At 39.4% G+C, this 14090-nt stretch overlaps 1 protein-coding gene across 4 annotated transcripts in view; it reads left to right on the top strand.

Moving 5' to 3' along the window:
- Window positions 1–13784, top strand: part of LOC104611886 (AAA-type ATPase family protein) — a 40975-nt gene extending 27191 nt beyond the window's left edge. For 2 of the 4 annotated variants that reach the window (XM_088895727.1, XM_010279151.3), the window contains 5 exons: window positions 2982–3031; window positions 5180–5270; window positions 9735–9770; window positions 9857–9954; window positions 13326–13784. In XM_088895727.1, coding sequence (XP_088751853.1) covers window positions 2982–3031; window positions 5180–5270; window positions 9735–9770; window positions 9857–9954; window positions 13326–13442 — 392 coding nt within the window. In that variant the 3' untranslated portion in view covers window positions 13443–13784. Of the gene's footprint in view, window positions 1–2981; window positions 3032–5179; window positions 5271–9734; window positions 9771–9856; window positions 9955–11017; window positions 11111–12926; window positions 13076–13325 lie in introns of those variants that run through there. The other 2 variants (XM_010279152.3, XM_088895728.1) reach the window with 2 other exon arrangements.
- The last annotated feature ends 306 nt before the right edge of the window (window positions 13785–14090 follow it).

The raw sequence follows: 14090 nt of genomic DNA, 5'->3' as shown, positions 1-14090 counted from the left end.
TCGGCCTTTCTGAGGGGCGTCGCAGTTGGCTATTCTCCTCCAAACATCGCCGGGAAACCCACTGCAACACCGGTTTCTTCTCCAGCTTCCGCCGCTGCGCACAAGCCCCCCCCCCCTTTCTCACGACTTGGGACGATGATAGACCATTAGCACTGTCTATCAGCGCCCCAAGAGAAGCCCCTTTGCCCCGACCCACGTGACGACTTAAGTTATCACGTGGGTCCTTCAACCGGATCCCCCTTTCAGTGTTACGCCCACCCGACCCGCCCGCATGATCTTTTAATTTGTCACGTGGGCCCTTCCAATTCTGTCCCGGCTCAACCTTCACCCCGCCCGACCCACCCGCCACCTTCAACGGCTCAGACCAACCCTTTTGGCTCCCCAAACCACCCTGCCCTTTTGCCACGTCAGCAAATGAAGAGAATCCCGCCATTAACTTGCTTAATTCAAACCTATTTGAAAAATTTTCCTTAATGGGATTTCTTGTCATTTGGTTTTCCCCAACCGGCTCAGTAACCCCAAAAAAACCTTGTGTCTGCTCCACCTTTTTGACCCCCAACAAACGCCCTCCACGTGTCCACCACCCCGCCAGCTCATCATCTTCTACCTTAGGAACACCTCCCCACCACGACCATTCAACTTCAGAGGCCACCCACACCTTGTACCAGGCATCATCCAAGCATATTTCAATGACCCTCGGCAAGTTCTCGTGCCTTACACCAGCAACCTGTAACTCCACGGCACCCAGAAATCGTTTATCAGCTTTCATCAAGATACCTCCCAGACAATGCACAATGTGTTCAAGAACAGAGTTCCGCCAAAGGTGAAATGGAAGGCCTACAAGCTTCAGCCGGACACAACCATCTTGGACTTCGACTTCATTGCAAAATGGACTCCAGTTCTGAACCTGTATCAGAACTCCATCCACCACTACTGCTTTAAAACTTAGCTCCTGGTCGCCTACATCAAGCACAGCTTTCGTCTCTGCAAAAGGGTACAACAAAGCTTCACTCCCAGATCCTAACTCCCCTGCCACTGTACACAGAACCCTTCTCCAGTCTGTCACTCCTCTATCGGCCACTAAAACTCTTCTTTTCTTCCACTCATCCTTCCCTGCTCCTACCAATAATCTTCGAGGACTAGACGCGCAAGCAACCACCACTTCAGTCGGATTGCCTTGCACTTCTACGCGCCCAGAGGAACTAAACGAAACTGCCCCTTCCTGAGCTTTTTTACCCTGGTCTTTGGAAATTTGACCAGTTCTCTTCACCCCCTTTGCTCTCTTCACTTCCAAGGCTACAAGAAAAGACTGTAGCACCTTCACAAAATCCATCCACCCTTTCCGTAGCCTCCCTTCTGGCACACACAGTAGTTGCTTTCCACTTGTTCCAAAAAACTCCACCACAGAGATAAACCAACCCTTTCTGTTTCTTTTCAATTCTGTTACATATTTCTTACCTGGTACAGCCAAAGAATTTGTCCATCCAATCACCTTACCAGAGTTGATAGCCCCATCTATGAAACCTTTCAACCAGACTAAGACCTCCTTTGACACCAACACAGTCGCCCTGTTATTCTCTCTGATTTTCAAAACATCCTCACCTTTGATCATTTCCTCTTCGAACTTGAAAGTCTTGGCTTCGATCGACACCTCAGACCTCCACCTTCCTACTACTCTGAACCTGCCCTCGTCCATTCCACCTTCCTCAGCCCTCGACCCTCAGAGACTGCTACTGTTCCAACTGAGAATCCTGAACTTCCTCCCCTTCCCCCTGTCTTGCTTCTCCCCCCAATTCAATCAATCTTGTCCCCAAATTGTCCAAACTATTGCTGCCCTTGTTGTTCTCCATATCACCTTTCCTCTTTTATTTGGCCATCTGAAAGTTGAAGGGGAAAAGAGTCCAGCCATGTTGGTTGGGACATCCCACCTGCACCCAAATAAGGAAAAGATCTGAAACAGTAGTAGCAAATGAGCAGAAGATTAGTAAATGGGAAGAAGTCTCATTGCCATCCTTGCAGAGAACACACCAGTCCAGGGACAAGCACCAAGAAGGCCTTCTTTTTTGGAGAGTATTGAAAGTTTTAATCTCATCTTATTCATAAAAAAAAAGGTTTTAATCTCACCATGAAACATCTCCCAACAAAAACACCCAACCTTGGGAGAAATTGGGTCACACCAAATTTCTTTAACAGGAAAAGGTTGCACTAGAATGGAAGGAGAGCTCAACACCCTAAAGGAGGCACAAGAGAAAGAACCCGGAGAGGGTTAAGGATCAAATCCTATTATCAGGGCTAGAAAGATCCAAACACTGAGTCTAACAATTGCAGCAAGAATAGTGACAGAAGGAAGTTTTGAATCATGAATACCCCTTTCTAAACCTAAATCCCAATTGGAACTAGTCTCAGAAGAAGGGACCACAAACTTAGGAACTATCTCCCCATTTGAAGCAGATAAGGGAAACAATCTTTCAGTAGAGAGTCCCCCAGCCATGTATCCTCTCAAAACCTCACAGATGTACCAACATAAACATTGGGAGTGTAACTAGAACTTGGGTTTTTATTAACTAGATTTAAACCTCCATTATCTTTTCAAACATACCAATAAAATCAACAGATAATTTATCCAATCCCACTAAACATCCTTGTATAATTTAATCTTGACCCCTTGAATCTACTTGGTGGAAGAAACAAAAGGGATAATGTAAGTATTAGATATCCAGGGACAACAAATAGCAACTTGATTGGCAAGTTGAAAGCCCCTACCTACGATATTCTGCATGCTTTAGTTTTACGGCTCTTATGTAAATTACCTCTTCGAGTATAGTGTATATTTGCTTTTCATCACTTGTCTTGGATTTGAACCTTGTTCTTTAGTTGTTGACTTGCATTATTTTTATTTATGCTCATTGCCATGAATAATCCCATTTTACATGAAAGGAAACTTATTTGAGGTTATTTGTAAATATGTTATGTTAATCCAGGTGCAACTAATAAGCCGCAAGAATTGGATGATGCAGTTCTTCGGAGATTGGTTAGTATCAATATGGCTTTTCTCTTAGCTTAGACAACAAGACCTTTAACAAGACCAAATAAATAACCACACCACTTACAAACCATAGACTTGACAAACAGACTCAAGCAAAGAACAAAAAAGTCTTGAAAAACCTAGCACAGGGGCTTAGTCTTCACCCACATTCTCCTGGTTTGAACAATCCTTGTTCTAAGCCTCTTCTCCTCTCCCCAATGCTTTTTTTATTCAGCTTTTCTTCCCTTTTTTTCCTCTCAAACTCCTCAAAGGCCCTCCTAGCAAACTCCTCACTGCTCCAAAAAAAAACCCAAACTCTTACCAATCGTTATCTCTCTGTCTACTAACTTCTGAAGAGTCATGCGTCCCGAGACATTATCCTTAATCTCATTACTTTGCACCTTCAGAATTGTCCCAGAATCATGGCCAACACTGCTCTCCTTGTTGTCTTGAATCTCCTTCCCCAGGTGGGAGTCCAAAGGTTTATCCTTCATTGTCACCCCCCTAGAATCGGCTCTAGGAGTCCTACCCCCACTAGACCAAGTTTTCATTACATGCACTACATTGGGATTCTTTATGCCGCACGGTTTCTTGCAAATCTCTTCATTAAGTGACTCCTTCTATTCAGTCTTGCCCCTTCGACCCAAATCAACACCCAATCTTCCAACCTACACCTCATCAAAACAGAAGTCACCAACTTTGCTGTCAGAGACTGTCTCCCCTATTTCTCCCATCCTTTCTCCGTCCTCAATTTCTTCAGTGACTTCAGCACCTCCCTCCCAAACTTCCTCATCCCCCTCTATCAATCACTCATGCTTGACTGAGGTGATCTCTTTAGATACCACCAGTTTTGCTGATCCCAAACTGTGCCTGGATTCTTGAAATGCCGCATCCACAACCTCAGGTTCACACAAAACACAAACCACCGCTGTATTTCCTTCAGCCTGAGAGAAAAAGTCCGTACCTCCATCTGAAGAAGAAGACTGGTGCCTAACATTCTCCACCCCTGTTTGACCAACTATCCTCTTATTTCCATTTTTATCAAACTCGGCAATCACCCAAACCCACCTTTCCCCCTTTTTCTCAGTCAAGCCACTCCTTCCTGAAGCCCTGCTTCTTTTAAATCTTGGCATAATAAGACCCAAACATTTTCTTGTGTACCTTCTCAACCTTCCTAATCTGATTGGCCTTCCCCTTATCAATACACTTGACATTCAAGGCCTGGATCTCACCTAAATCTCCAATGGGTCTAGCCTTCAAATTGGATTTTCATATTCCACTAACATTTTTTTTATCAGCAAAATTCCACTAACATTTTTTCTTTAAAGCCATTGGTGTGTCTCGCCTCCCCTATCTCCTTATAGACTTTACTTCTGAATTAACTGATCCTTTATTTTGGTTTATTTTAACCATCTTCAACTGGGTCCCATCCTGTTTTTGATTTTTCAGATTCTGCCATCCACCACCTTCATTATGGCCCCTCGAAATATTCTCTTTAATTTTTCCTAAAATTACCAGGAATTCCCCCATTGTCTTCCTCTGTCTCTCCCTGTCCTTTCGACTTCTCACTCTGTTCACCAGAGCAAAATGCTCTCTTACAGTTAGGCTCCTTCCAGTCTTGGATCCCCCTCCCTTTTTCAAGGTGATTCAACCATCTTTGTGGGTAAGGACCTTCCATGACAAGTCTTAATGCGTAACTCTCCCCTGCTAAGCATAGAGAAACCCTTTATGCCACTGAAAATTAGTTACTAGATGCAACTCTTTTTTCTAATGAATCATATTAAGTATTAACTAGTATAATGCTCTGAACTTGACCAGGCAGAGGGGGCGTACTCCAGGACTCATCAAGGCTGTATCAATCTCCAATGATAGAAGTTCTGGCCAATAATCTTATTTAAAAAGACAAAAAATAAGGAAAAATAATATTATAGTAAATCCATAACTACCCCTTATTTGCTAATCCAAAATTTCAAATCAAGTTCAAAATTAAAAGGAATGTTAATTGAGAAGAAAAGTGATACACACACACACACCAAAATGTTATTGTTATTAATTTATTATCTGTAATTTTTAAATACTTTTATGGGTAAATTGTCACTCCCAATATGACTTGTATTTGCAATTAACACATAATTTCTGTAAATATTCAACCAGGTGAAGAGAATATATGTACCTCTCCCTGATGAGAGTGTTAGGAGGCTTCTTCTCAAGCATAAACTCAAGGGTCAAGCATTTTCCTTACCTGGTAAGAGTGCTTTCATCCATGACTAATGTCTACTTTTCTAGTAAAATTCAAACACGGTGAAGCATAATGGATAAATAAATCTTTTTCCAAATTCAGAACATGAAGATGGACATGATGCCTTCCGTAAGTTGACACCATTATTCAATTTCTAACTTTAGGGATTTGTTTGTTGGGTGTTTTCTAAAACTCGCCCGCTTATAAGAATAGATGACGCCTAAAGGCATATCATATACATTTATACTCCTTGCCAGTTGGTTCGTCTCTTTGTATGCATGTGGGTATCTAACTTAAGTTCTTCTTCTACAATGTTCACGCAGTCTTTGCAACAACGAAGCAAGAGACCTTACCAGCAAGCTAGCTGGCACCTTCAACTTCCCCCACTTTACTGAAATACCTAAAACTACCATTGATTTTTCAATAGCTCCAGGGACTTTGACAAAATGTTTAATGTGTTGTATACCTCCCTTGCATCTAGTCCCTATATAATTCCAAGACAAAGTGGCATACATGACCCATTAATAATTCCTAAATGTCAAAATTTGTCCCGACTCACTTTACTATCCTTGACCATTTTTTTGCAAGACAAAAAATGCCCCCCCCCCTAGTATATGGTGCATGCTAATCCACCATCTGTCATTTATCCCCCTTTCTATCAACTAGTCTCTCTATCTTTCTCAGTCCACCTTTTGTCCCCTTTCTTTTCTCTTCAACACAATAATTGACAAAGGTTGAGGGCAATCAATCTACAAGAAGCTCTAATAGCTGTGGAGTCTTAAGCAAATTTTATCTTTATCCTTTATGGCTTCCTTTGTTGAGTTCATCCTCTCATTGGTCTTTTAAATTGCGTTTAGGAAACTGGACTGGACCGGTCAATCAGACCAATTGAATCGTGAATGGGCCTATATCTGGTTTGATCATACACTACAAACCTGAATAGGTAGAAATTAGAAAACTGCTCAAAACCAGCTAGCCGGCCAATTTAACCAGAAAACTGGTGGAACGGTCCTGGTTTCCTAAAACTGCCCAGGTCTCAAATGTGTGGAACTTTCAAAATGCAAATGGCAAGATTCAAGCCCATGACCTTTTGATCCTTGGTCAATTACTTTAAAAATTAAAGAACTGGCCATCTATCCGCCAAATTCAAGTATAACTTTATTTGTATAATATATTATTTATGGTATTTATGTGTCTTGTGGTATATATATGTATATGCCATGTCATCATGATTCGATCTTCTGGTTTGACCGCAGTTGAACCTCTGACATGTGAACCTCTCCCCTTTCTAGTTCTATATCCAGTCTAGTTCTCTGAACATTGGTTATAAAAAAGAAATCCTAAAACAGAATAGAAAAAAATGGTTGCTGCCGCTCATTGGTTTGTCTTTTCTGATCGAATTGGGCTTGCCTATTATTCTTGTTAGAACTGTCAATGGGTTGGGTCTACCCAACAGGCGCTGATACCTCTGAGGCATACGCCTCATGCACATTTCATATAAAAAGATAGAAAAAAAAAAAAGAAAGGAAAGGAAAAGAAAAGAAAGGGAAGGGAAAGAAAGAGAAAGAGAAAGAAAAAAGAGAAAAAGAAAAAAGAAAAGGGAAGGGAAGAAAAGATAAGGGGAAGGAAAGTGGGCGGGGGCAAAGCTCCCGGGCCCCCTTTGACAAGGCCCTCCCTTTCAACTAGTGCTATGCATCTTCATTATTCTTAATATAAAAGAATTTTATTAAAAATGATCTTAAATGAGATCCCCCTTCCTCTTCTTCCTCCTCCTTCCTCCTCATCCCCCTCCTCTTAAGGAGGCTTACACCTCCTTGTTCGGGAGGCTTACGCCTCTTACGTTTTGAACTACACCTCATGCCTCTAGGTAGTGAAACGCCTCGTGTCACGCCTCCACATTTTAAAATATTGTTCTGAGCCAATTAAGACCCAAACCAATTATATAGTTAATAATATACAAAGATTAGTTGGATTTCATGTAATTTTTGTTATATTCATATAAAGTATATAAGATAACTTTGGTTAAAAACACTTTTTTTTTTAAATTATAGGGACCTCATAAAAAAAGTTAAATACTTGACAAGACATATAACTCTTAGAATTCAATGGGTGGTCAGGTCGGCAAATACTTTGGATGACTCTCTTGCTAAACAAGGGTCCTCCAGGGATGGGTTATTTTGGGCAGCTATATAATCTGTTTTTATGATCCTTTGTATTGATTAGGAGAGGCTGCACCTTGTGCCTCTCCAAGGGAAGCTTGTAAAGTTCTATTATGTTTGCTTGATTGATGAAATTAATTCTTCAACTATAAAAAAAAAACACTTTTTTTCAACATATAAACAGTTTATTATTGTAATGTTATTTTTATTTAGTTTATATTACTAAAAATGAAGTTCTGAGTTGTCATTATTATAGGTAATTATAGATGTCAAGTATAATTGGTTCAGACCCAATTATCCTGATTAATATTTGGTTCAAAAAGTTCTGGTTCTATCTTATAGAACTGATTAATTAGTTACAAAAAGTTCTAATTCTCGTTCATTTCTTTGTTACAAATACATGATTCCTTTCTTAGGTCAAGTAGTTCTTCACGGAACTCAGGTTCTGTGATTTCGTTTAGTAGCTGCAACTGTAAAATTCCAACATTGTTGGTTGAGAATAAAATTGATGAATTTACATTTGCTTGGGTCGATTGAATTGGACCACTTTGTCATGAGTAACAACAAAGATGAAATGAGTTATAGATTTTTTATTGGTAAAATGAATGATAGATTCTTTCAAGCAATTTTACCAGCCATCTACCTGAGAATTGCAGGATTACTGGTTTACTTCTCTTAGAAAGGGAGGAAATCCTGGTATCTGTTGGAGTAGTTTGAGTTATTTGCTTTGTAGGAAAAGCAGCTTGGCAGACACATTTATATATATTTTAAAGCCCCTTTCTGTGTTACTCTGCCAGACTGCTTATATGGTGGCAATCAAGATGGATATATTACTTAAGGTCTTTACATGTGGCTTTTACCCAATTTACTCACCTGATTTTAGATAAAAATGGAGCCATTGCTTGGTGATGATAAAACATAAAACCTCAGGCTGGCAAGCATGAGAATGTGGTTTAAGTCTGAGAATAGCCACTTTGTGCAAAAAAAAAAATGCTTAAGGTTAGGTCCATATCTAGTTCACACCTCTCAAGACCCTGGATAGTCAAGGCCAACAGTGGGTGATGGCCCTTTTTAGAACCAAAAAGGGAAAAAAATCAAAGGGTATTATTGTTTATGAGGGAAAAAAGTGCAGTACATGGTGAGATATACAGTCTCTCGTGATTGAAGATTATGATGAACATGTTCCATTTCGTCCTCTATCCAATAGCCTTTTTCATGGAATAAAAGGAAATTCTCTGAATCTGATATAAAAGGATTTAGCCCATTCTTATTCAAATTGCTTTGATGATTTTGTCACTTGGTTAGTAAAGTTGGTACACAGGGATATAGCCATAAATTCATATTTTCTGTTCTACATTTGATGAATCATCTCTGATGCTGAGTCCGGATCTGCTCTTCACAGAGCGCTCCTCACAGCATGTACCAGCCACACATCGGGAACACCTCCCTTGTATGTTATTATTCATGGGAGATGTTCCCAATACAGGGCCAGATGTGTCTGTGAGGTCGGTGTGAGGAGCAGATCCCAATTCCTCTGATGCATGGTCCTTGGAGGAATCCAAGGGGAAATTTTTGCAAAGTGGGGGGGGGGGAGAGGATATAAAATACCCAATTTATCATGTCAAGATAGTGGAGCTTTCACAAGGTGTTAATAAGGTGTGCTAGGATCATCATCATCATCATCATCTAAGCCTTGTCTCAACCGGGTCGGCTACGTTCCTGTTTCAAAATTTTCACTAGTCCATTCTGTTCAGTGTCATATCCATTGTTAAATTATGGATGCTCAAATCATTTCTTCTAACCCCTTCAAATGTAACAGATCACTTTTTCTAACAGGTGCAGTAAGATGTGCTAGGATATACCATATTAGATTTTTCTGGATAAAACAGCATCAAGAGTTGAGAAAATAATCTGAAGTAGTGGTATGTTAGGAAGGTGGAATTATTTGGTATCAGAGTTTTTTTTTTTTTTTGATGAAACGGCATCAAGAGTTGAGAAAATAATCTGAAGTAATGATGTCAGGAAGGTGGAATTATTTGGTATCAGACTGTATTAATTTGCCCTTTTTTTTATAAGTAACTGTATAATTGTCTTATTCTATAATTCAGTATGTCCAATACAGATTTTAGAGTTACATCAACAAGAACGATCATGGAGAAACCCTATATCTAGCCTTCTACTGAAGAAAAACCCTGTATTTTTATCTTTTGTAGATGACACTAATAATTATTTCATGCTGTGGAAGTGGAAACAGTAAATACTCTAGTAGAATCTCTGACCATAATGGTTTTTATTTCTATTTTTTTAACAGGTGGAGATTTGGAGAGACTTGTGAAAGAGACAGAAGGTAACATGCTTTCTCAGTTAAATGTTTTTTAAATATCTACATCTTCTCAAATTCAGGACCCTATTAATGGCCTTTTAAATGCACAGGATATTCTGGAAGTGACCTACAAGCCTTGTGTGAAGAAGCTGCAATGATGCCCATCAGGGAACTTGGTCCAAACATTCTCACTGTCAAGCCAAATCAGGTAGGACTTGGAACTGCAGTTAACTATTCTGGTTAGTAAAAGCCTAAAAAGGCAAGCAGGAAGAATGGATGGTGATGAAGGTCAATTCTAAGGGGACTTTTTTTTTTTTTTTGGGGGGGGGGGGTGAGTAGAACAGATAAGCTAGCTAGGGTTTTTTTTTCCCAATAATTGTTAAGCTAGGTTGTTTGGTGAGGAAGTCTAGAAATCCCAAGAATCTTCCACATGGTAATTTACCTTCCATGCTGAAAGGGATTTCTATTCTTCTCTGCACCCTTAATTCGTGGGGGAAAATTGGGCAAAACAGCACCTGGCAGAATTAGGATCATCCATGGGGCTTCCTTACTCGACCCAAACCTCCCCTTCTCTCTTTCTCCCCCCACCTGGAAGCCCAATCAATGGTCATCCCTGTGTTGATTTTAAAGGAAATAAAATATTCTATTGGAATCATGGGAAGAATCATAGCTTCTCTATATATATCTAGAATCAAAGAGCATAGATCAAGTCTTCCTTTTCCTACATTGGTCAAACTGGGCATTGCAAAATGGTTGTAACAAGGAACGTCTTCAAACTGGGCATTACATCGGGACCCCACTACTAGCTTGGGGTCCCCTTCCTAATAGATTGTTGTAATGTAGGGATTTCCCCAGTCTCAATCTTTGCAAAACTGGCATCAACTCTGCCCTAATGGAGTCCCCAAACCAATAGGGCCTGAATATAAAGCTAAAACATTGCCATCCTTACCTCTAAGCACACCTCCAATACCAGAAGTCCCTGGACTATAGCAAAACAGTTCAAAACATTGAACGTGCCTGAAGCCTTATTAGTCATGAATAATGATGGCATTGTCCATATTGAGCATTCTTTCTAGTCCCTCCCTCCCCCCCAATCACCACCAAATTATTTAAATGGAGTTAGTAATTATACTGAGTGATTGCAGTATTCATATAAACCCATATCTTTATTATGGATAGTCATTATATTCTCAGATCACAAAGATATGAAATTATTTGACAAAACCTACATTCCACAATGTTCTTGACTTATTCATCTGTGGTTTTTGAAGATGCAAACAAATTTGGTGGTTCAAACATGGAAAAGTTCTTGCATCTTTCACTCCTGATCATTCTTACTCCATGTGTGTAGACTCTAGTGTAAGGTATTGGGATTACATTAAGAAAATTCTTCTATATTTCAATGTCAAGTTACAATGCAACTCTTAGCTGAGATGTTAATACCATTGACTGTTGTTGCCTTCATTAATTGACCAGATTCTAAAGCGGAGATCATTTCAAAGAATTAACCAACCAAATGATTACAAAAAAAAAAAGAAAAAAGTAATTGTATAGTTCCAATATCTGCTAAACAGTTAACCAATACAGGAAGGAAAAGAAAAGGAGGATAAAATACGAGGGGTTTCTGTTATCAAGAAAAAAAAAATGATTTCTGTTTTCAAAAAACGAAGGGGTTTTGACAAGGAAAGATAAAAAAGGAAGGTTTGTTTGAGTTTGGTGTACTGAGTAATAATATGATTATGTAAGTGGATAGGTGCATCTAGAGTGTTGTGTGTGTGGGAAATGCTTGAGTAAAAGGTCAATTTAATAGGATGCCTAATCGCCTATGAGACTAGAGATTTTGTATGGAGCAGAGTGTCCAATACATTAATAAAATGAGTAGAAGAGATGAGGATAGTGAGATGGATGGGTGAGGTTGCTCCATTGGGACCTGGATGACCAAGGTTCAAATCTTGGAAACAGCCTCTCTGTGTATCTGCAGGAGTAAGGCTGTGTACATCTGTCCCTTCCCAGACCCCCAATTGGCTGAAGCCTTGTGCACTGGGCTGCCCTTTTAGGACTAGCTGCAATAGATGATAAAACAAGATGATCTAGGCATGTATATGGAAGGCCACCTACTGTACCAATGCAAGACTGCAAATTGATGGTTCTAGTGGAGCTAGAAGAAAACCAAAAGCACAAGGTTGAGGTACTAAGAAACAATTCTAGGGGCTCAAGATTTGTTTGGGTGTATGGCCTTCAATATAGTAGGATGGTGAAACAGAATTTGTATGGCTAACCCCATAAAGACAGGGATTAAGTTTTCATGTGTTGAGTTGACGTGGTTACTCAAGCATAGCTTATATTGCAATTTGATTATTAGTTTTAATAAATAACCAACACAGGTGGTGGCTGAGGTGGTTTCTGCTTATTTTTAGTAGTCAGGTGCATGCCAGATCAAATGACCAGTTTGTAATCAAGATAGTTGATGCAAATAACTTTATTTGGACAAGGCTTCTTTGCAACATTCATCTGTTTGGAATATGTTCATCTGTTTGCAGAACATGATAAAACATAGTACCATATTTATAGTTATGCATTTTGCTATGTTTCAGTTTTTGTTCTCTGTATTTGTGTTATACACCAGCATGTGTCTCACACATACCCCCTCCCTGGGTACATTTCTCATATTTACTCAGTACCTCCATCATGATGATCATTGGTTGTATTTAAATCTATGAAATTCTTCACAGCAATACACTGGAGTTGGATCATTTTAATTAATGTAATGGGGTTTATTGTCTTTCAAGTAAATGAAGTGGTGCAAGAGAATTCAAGGACTAGTAATTTCTTAAGCCGTTGCAATTTTCAAGGCTTGAGTTTGATGAGGAGGTAATTATGGTGTAAGCTTGTGAGGTGGGTGGGTAGTTAGCAAAGTAGTTTTCTAGAGAATTGTAACTTGAGTTTGAGAACTCGTTGCGTTGATTGTCTGTCATCTCTTTACTTTCTCACCCTCTCTTCACCTGCACCAGATAACCTTAAGTTTCTCCAACTAGTGTATTTCCCCCATTCTCATGCAATTAGTTCTTGTTTGTGACTGTATTTTAAGGTATTTGCTTACATATCAGCCTTCTGTCATTCTAAATTCTGCTACATGTTTTAGGATTTAACTCAATAATAAAATTCTTATTCTTTTTTAAGGTTGATACTAGAGTGAGTACTCACTAGCGAGGGTGGGCCTTGGTGCAACAGTTGGATTGCTCCATTGCGACCTAGGTGACCAGGGTTCAAATCTTGGAAACAGCCTCACTGTATGTGCAGGGGTAAGGCTGTGTACATCAGTCCCTCCCCAGACCCTGCATTAGCGAGAGCTTCATGCACCGGGCTGCCTTTTTACTAGAGTACTCACTAGCATGGCTTTTTCCAGGGAGAAATTCATTTTCAACCTTTCAAGGAACCTTTGCTTGCAATTCCAATGCCTATATGGTTTTAATTCATTTACGTTTTCCTATATATATATAAATATTAGGTGTTAGGTTATTCGTGCGTACTGTGTTTATTTTATAGTATTTGCTAATATGTTTTCTGACATTTTACAAGGTGCGCTCATTGAAATATGGGGATTTCAAGAAAGCAATGACTGTCATCAAACCTAGCCTACAGAAAAGCAAGTGGGAGGAACTTGAACGGTGGAACAAGGAGTTTGGCTCTAATTAAATGCTGAAGATTACGTAGAAACTTAGATTAACATGAAAATCCGAAATTGCAACCTGTTGATGGATATACAATAACACATTATTACTCATTAGATGAGATCCTAATCGACCCGAGAAGGATGCAAGTTGAGCAAGTTCAACTACAATTGTTCGTTGCTGTGGAAGTTCAACTTGTTTTCAAAGGGGGTTTTTTCTTAAAAAAAAAAGAAGAAAATGGAAAGGAGGGTTCTAATTCAGTTGCATTATGTAAATGCTGTATGTACTGCAATTGCCTCGCGATATTACATTTTTTGTATCTTTTGGGTAATAAAATGCAATTCTAAGCTGTCTATGTCCGTCAAAACTCAAGCATCCTCAAATTCCATCCATTATATTCCACGTTAAGAAAGTCAAGTCGCGTGGAAATTAGCTTGGTTCCATTTTGAATTTTTTATCAAAAAAGTTAAAAGGAAGGAAATCCGAAAGAGATGATTCCTCGGTCACCTTGACCTTGAATCGGCCGATACATATATCGTATTGGGGCCTTTCCGATACAACTTTATAGGGGTGCAAGTAGTTCAAGGGGTAGACTGGCCTTAAACTGGTCCATTTGAATCAGATTAAAAAAGATTAAAAAAAACCCAAAAAATACAATACCGATCGATATTTT

Source organism: Nelumbo nucifera, chromosome 1, assembly GCF_055504915.1.
Source record: "Nelumbo nucifera cultivar China Antique chromosome 1, China Antique-T2T, whole genome shotgun sequence".
Taxonomy (NCBI): Eukaryota; Viridiplantae; Streptophyta; class Magnoliopsida; order Proteales; family Nelumbonaceae; genus Nelumbo; species Nelumbo nucifera.
Note: the sequence above shows the minus strand (reverse complement) of the source record. Positions and strands in the feature narration are given on the sequence as shown.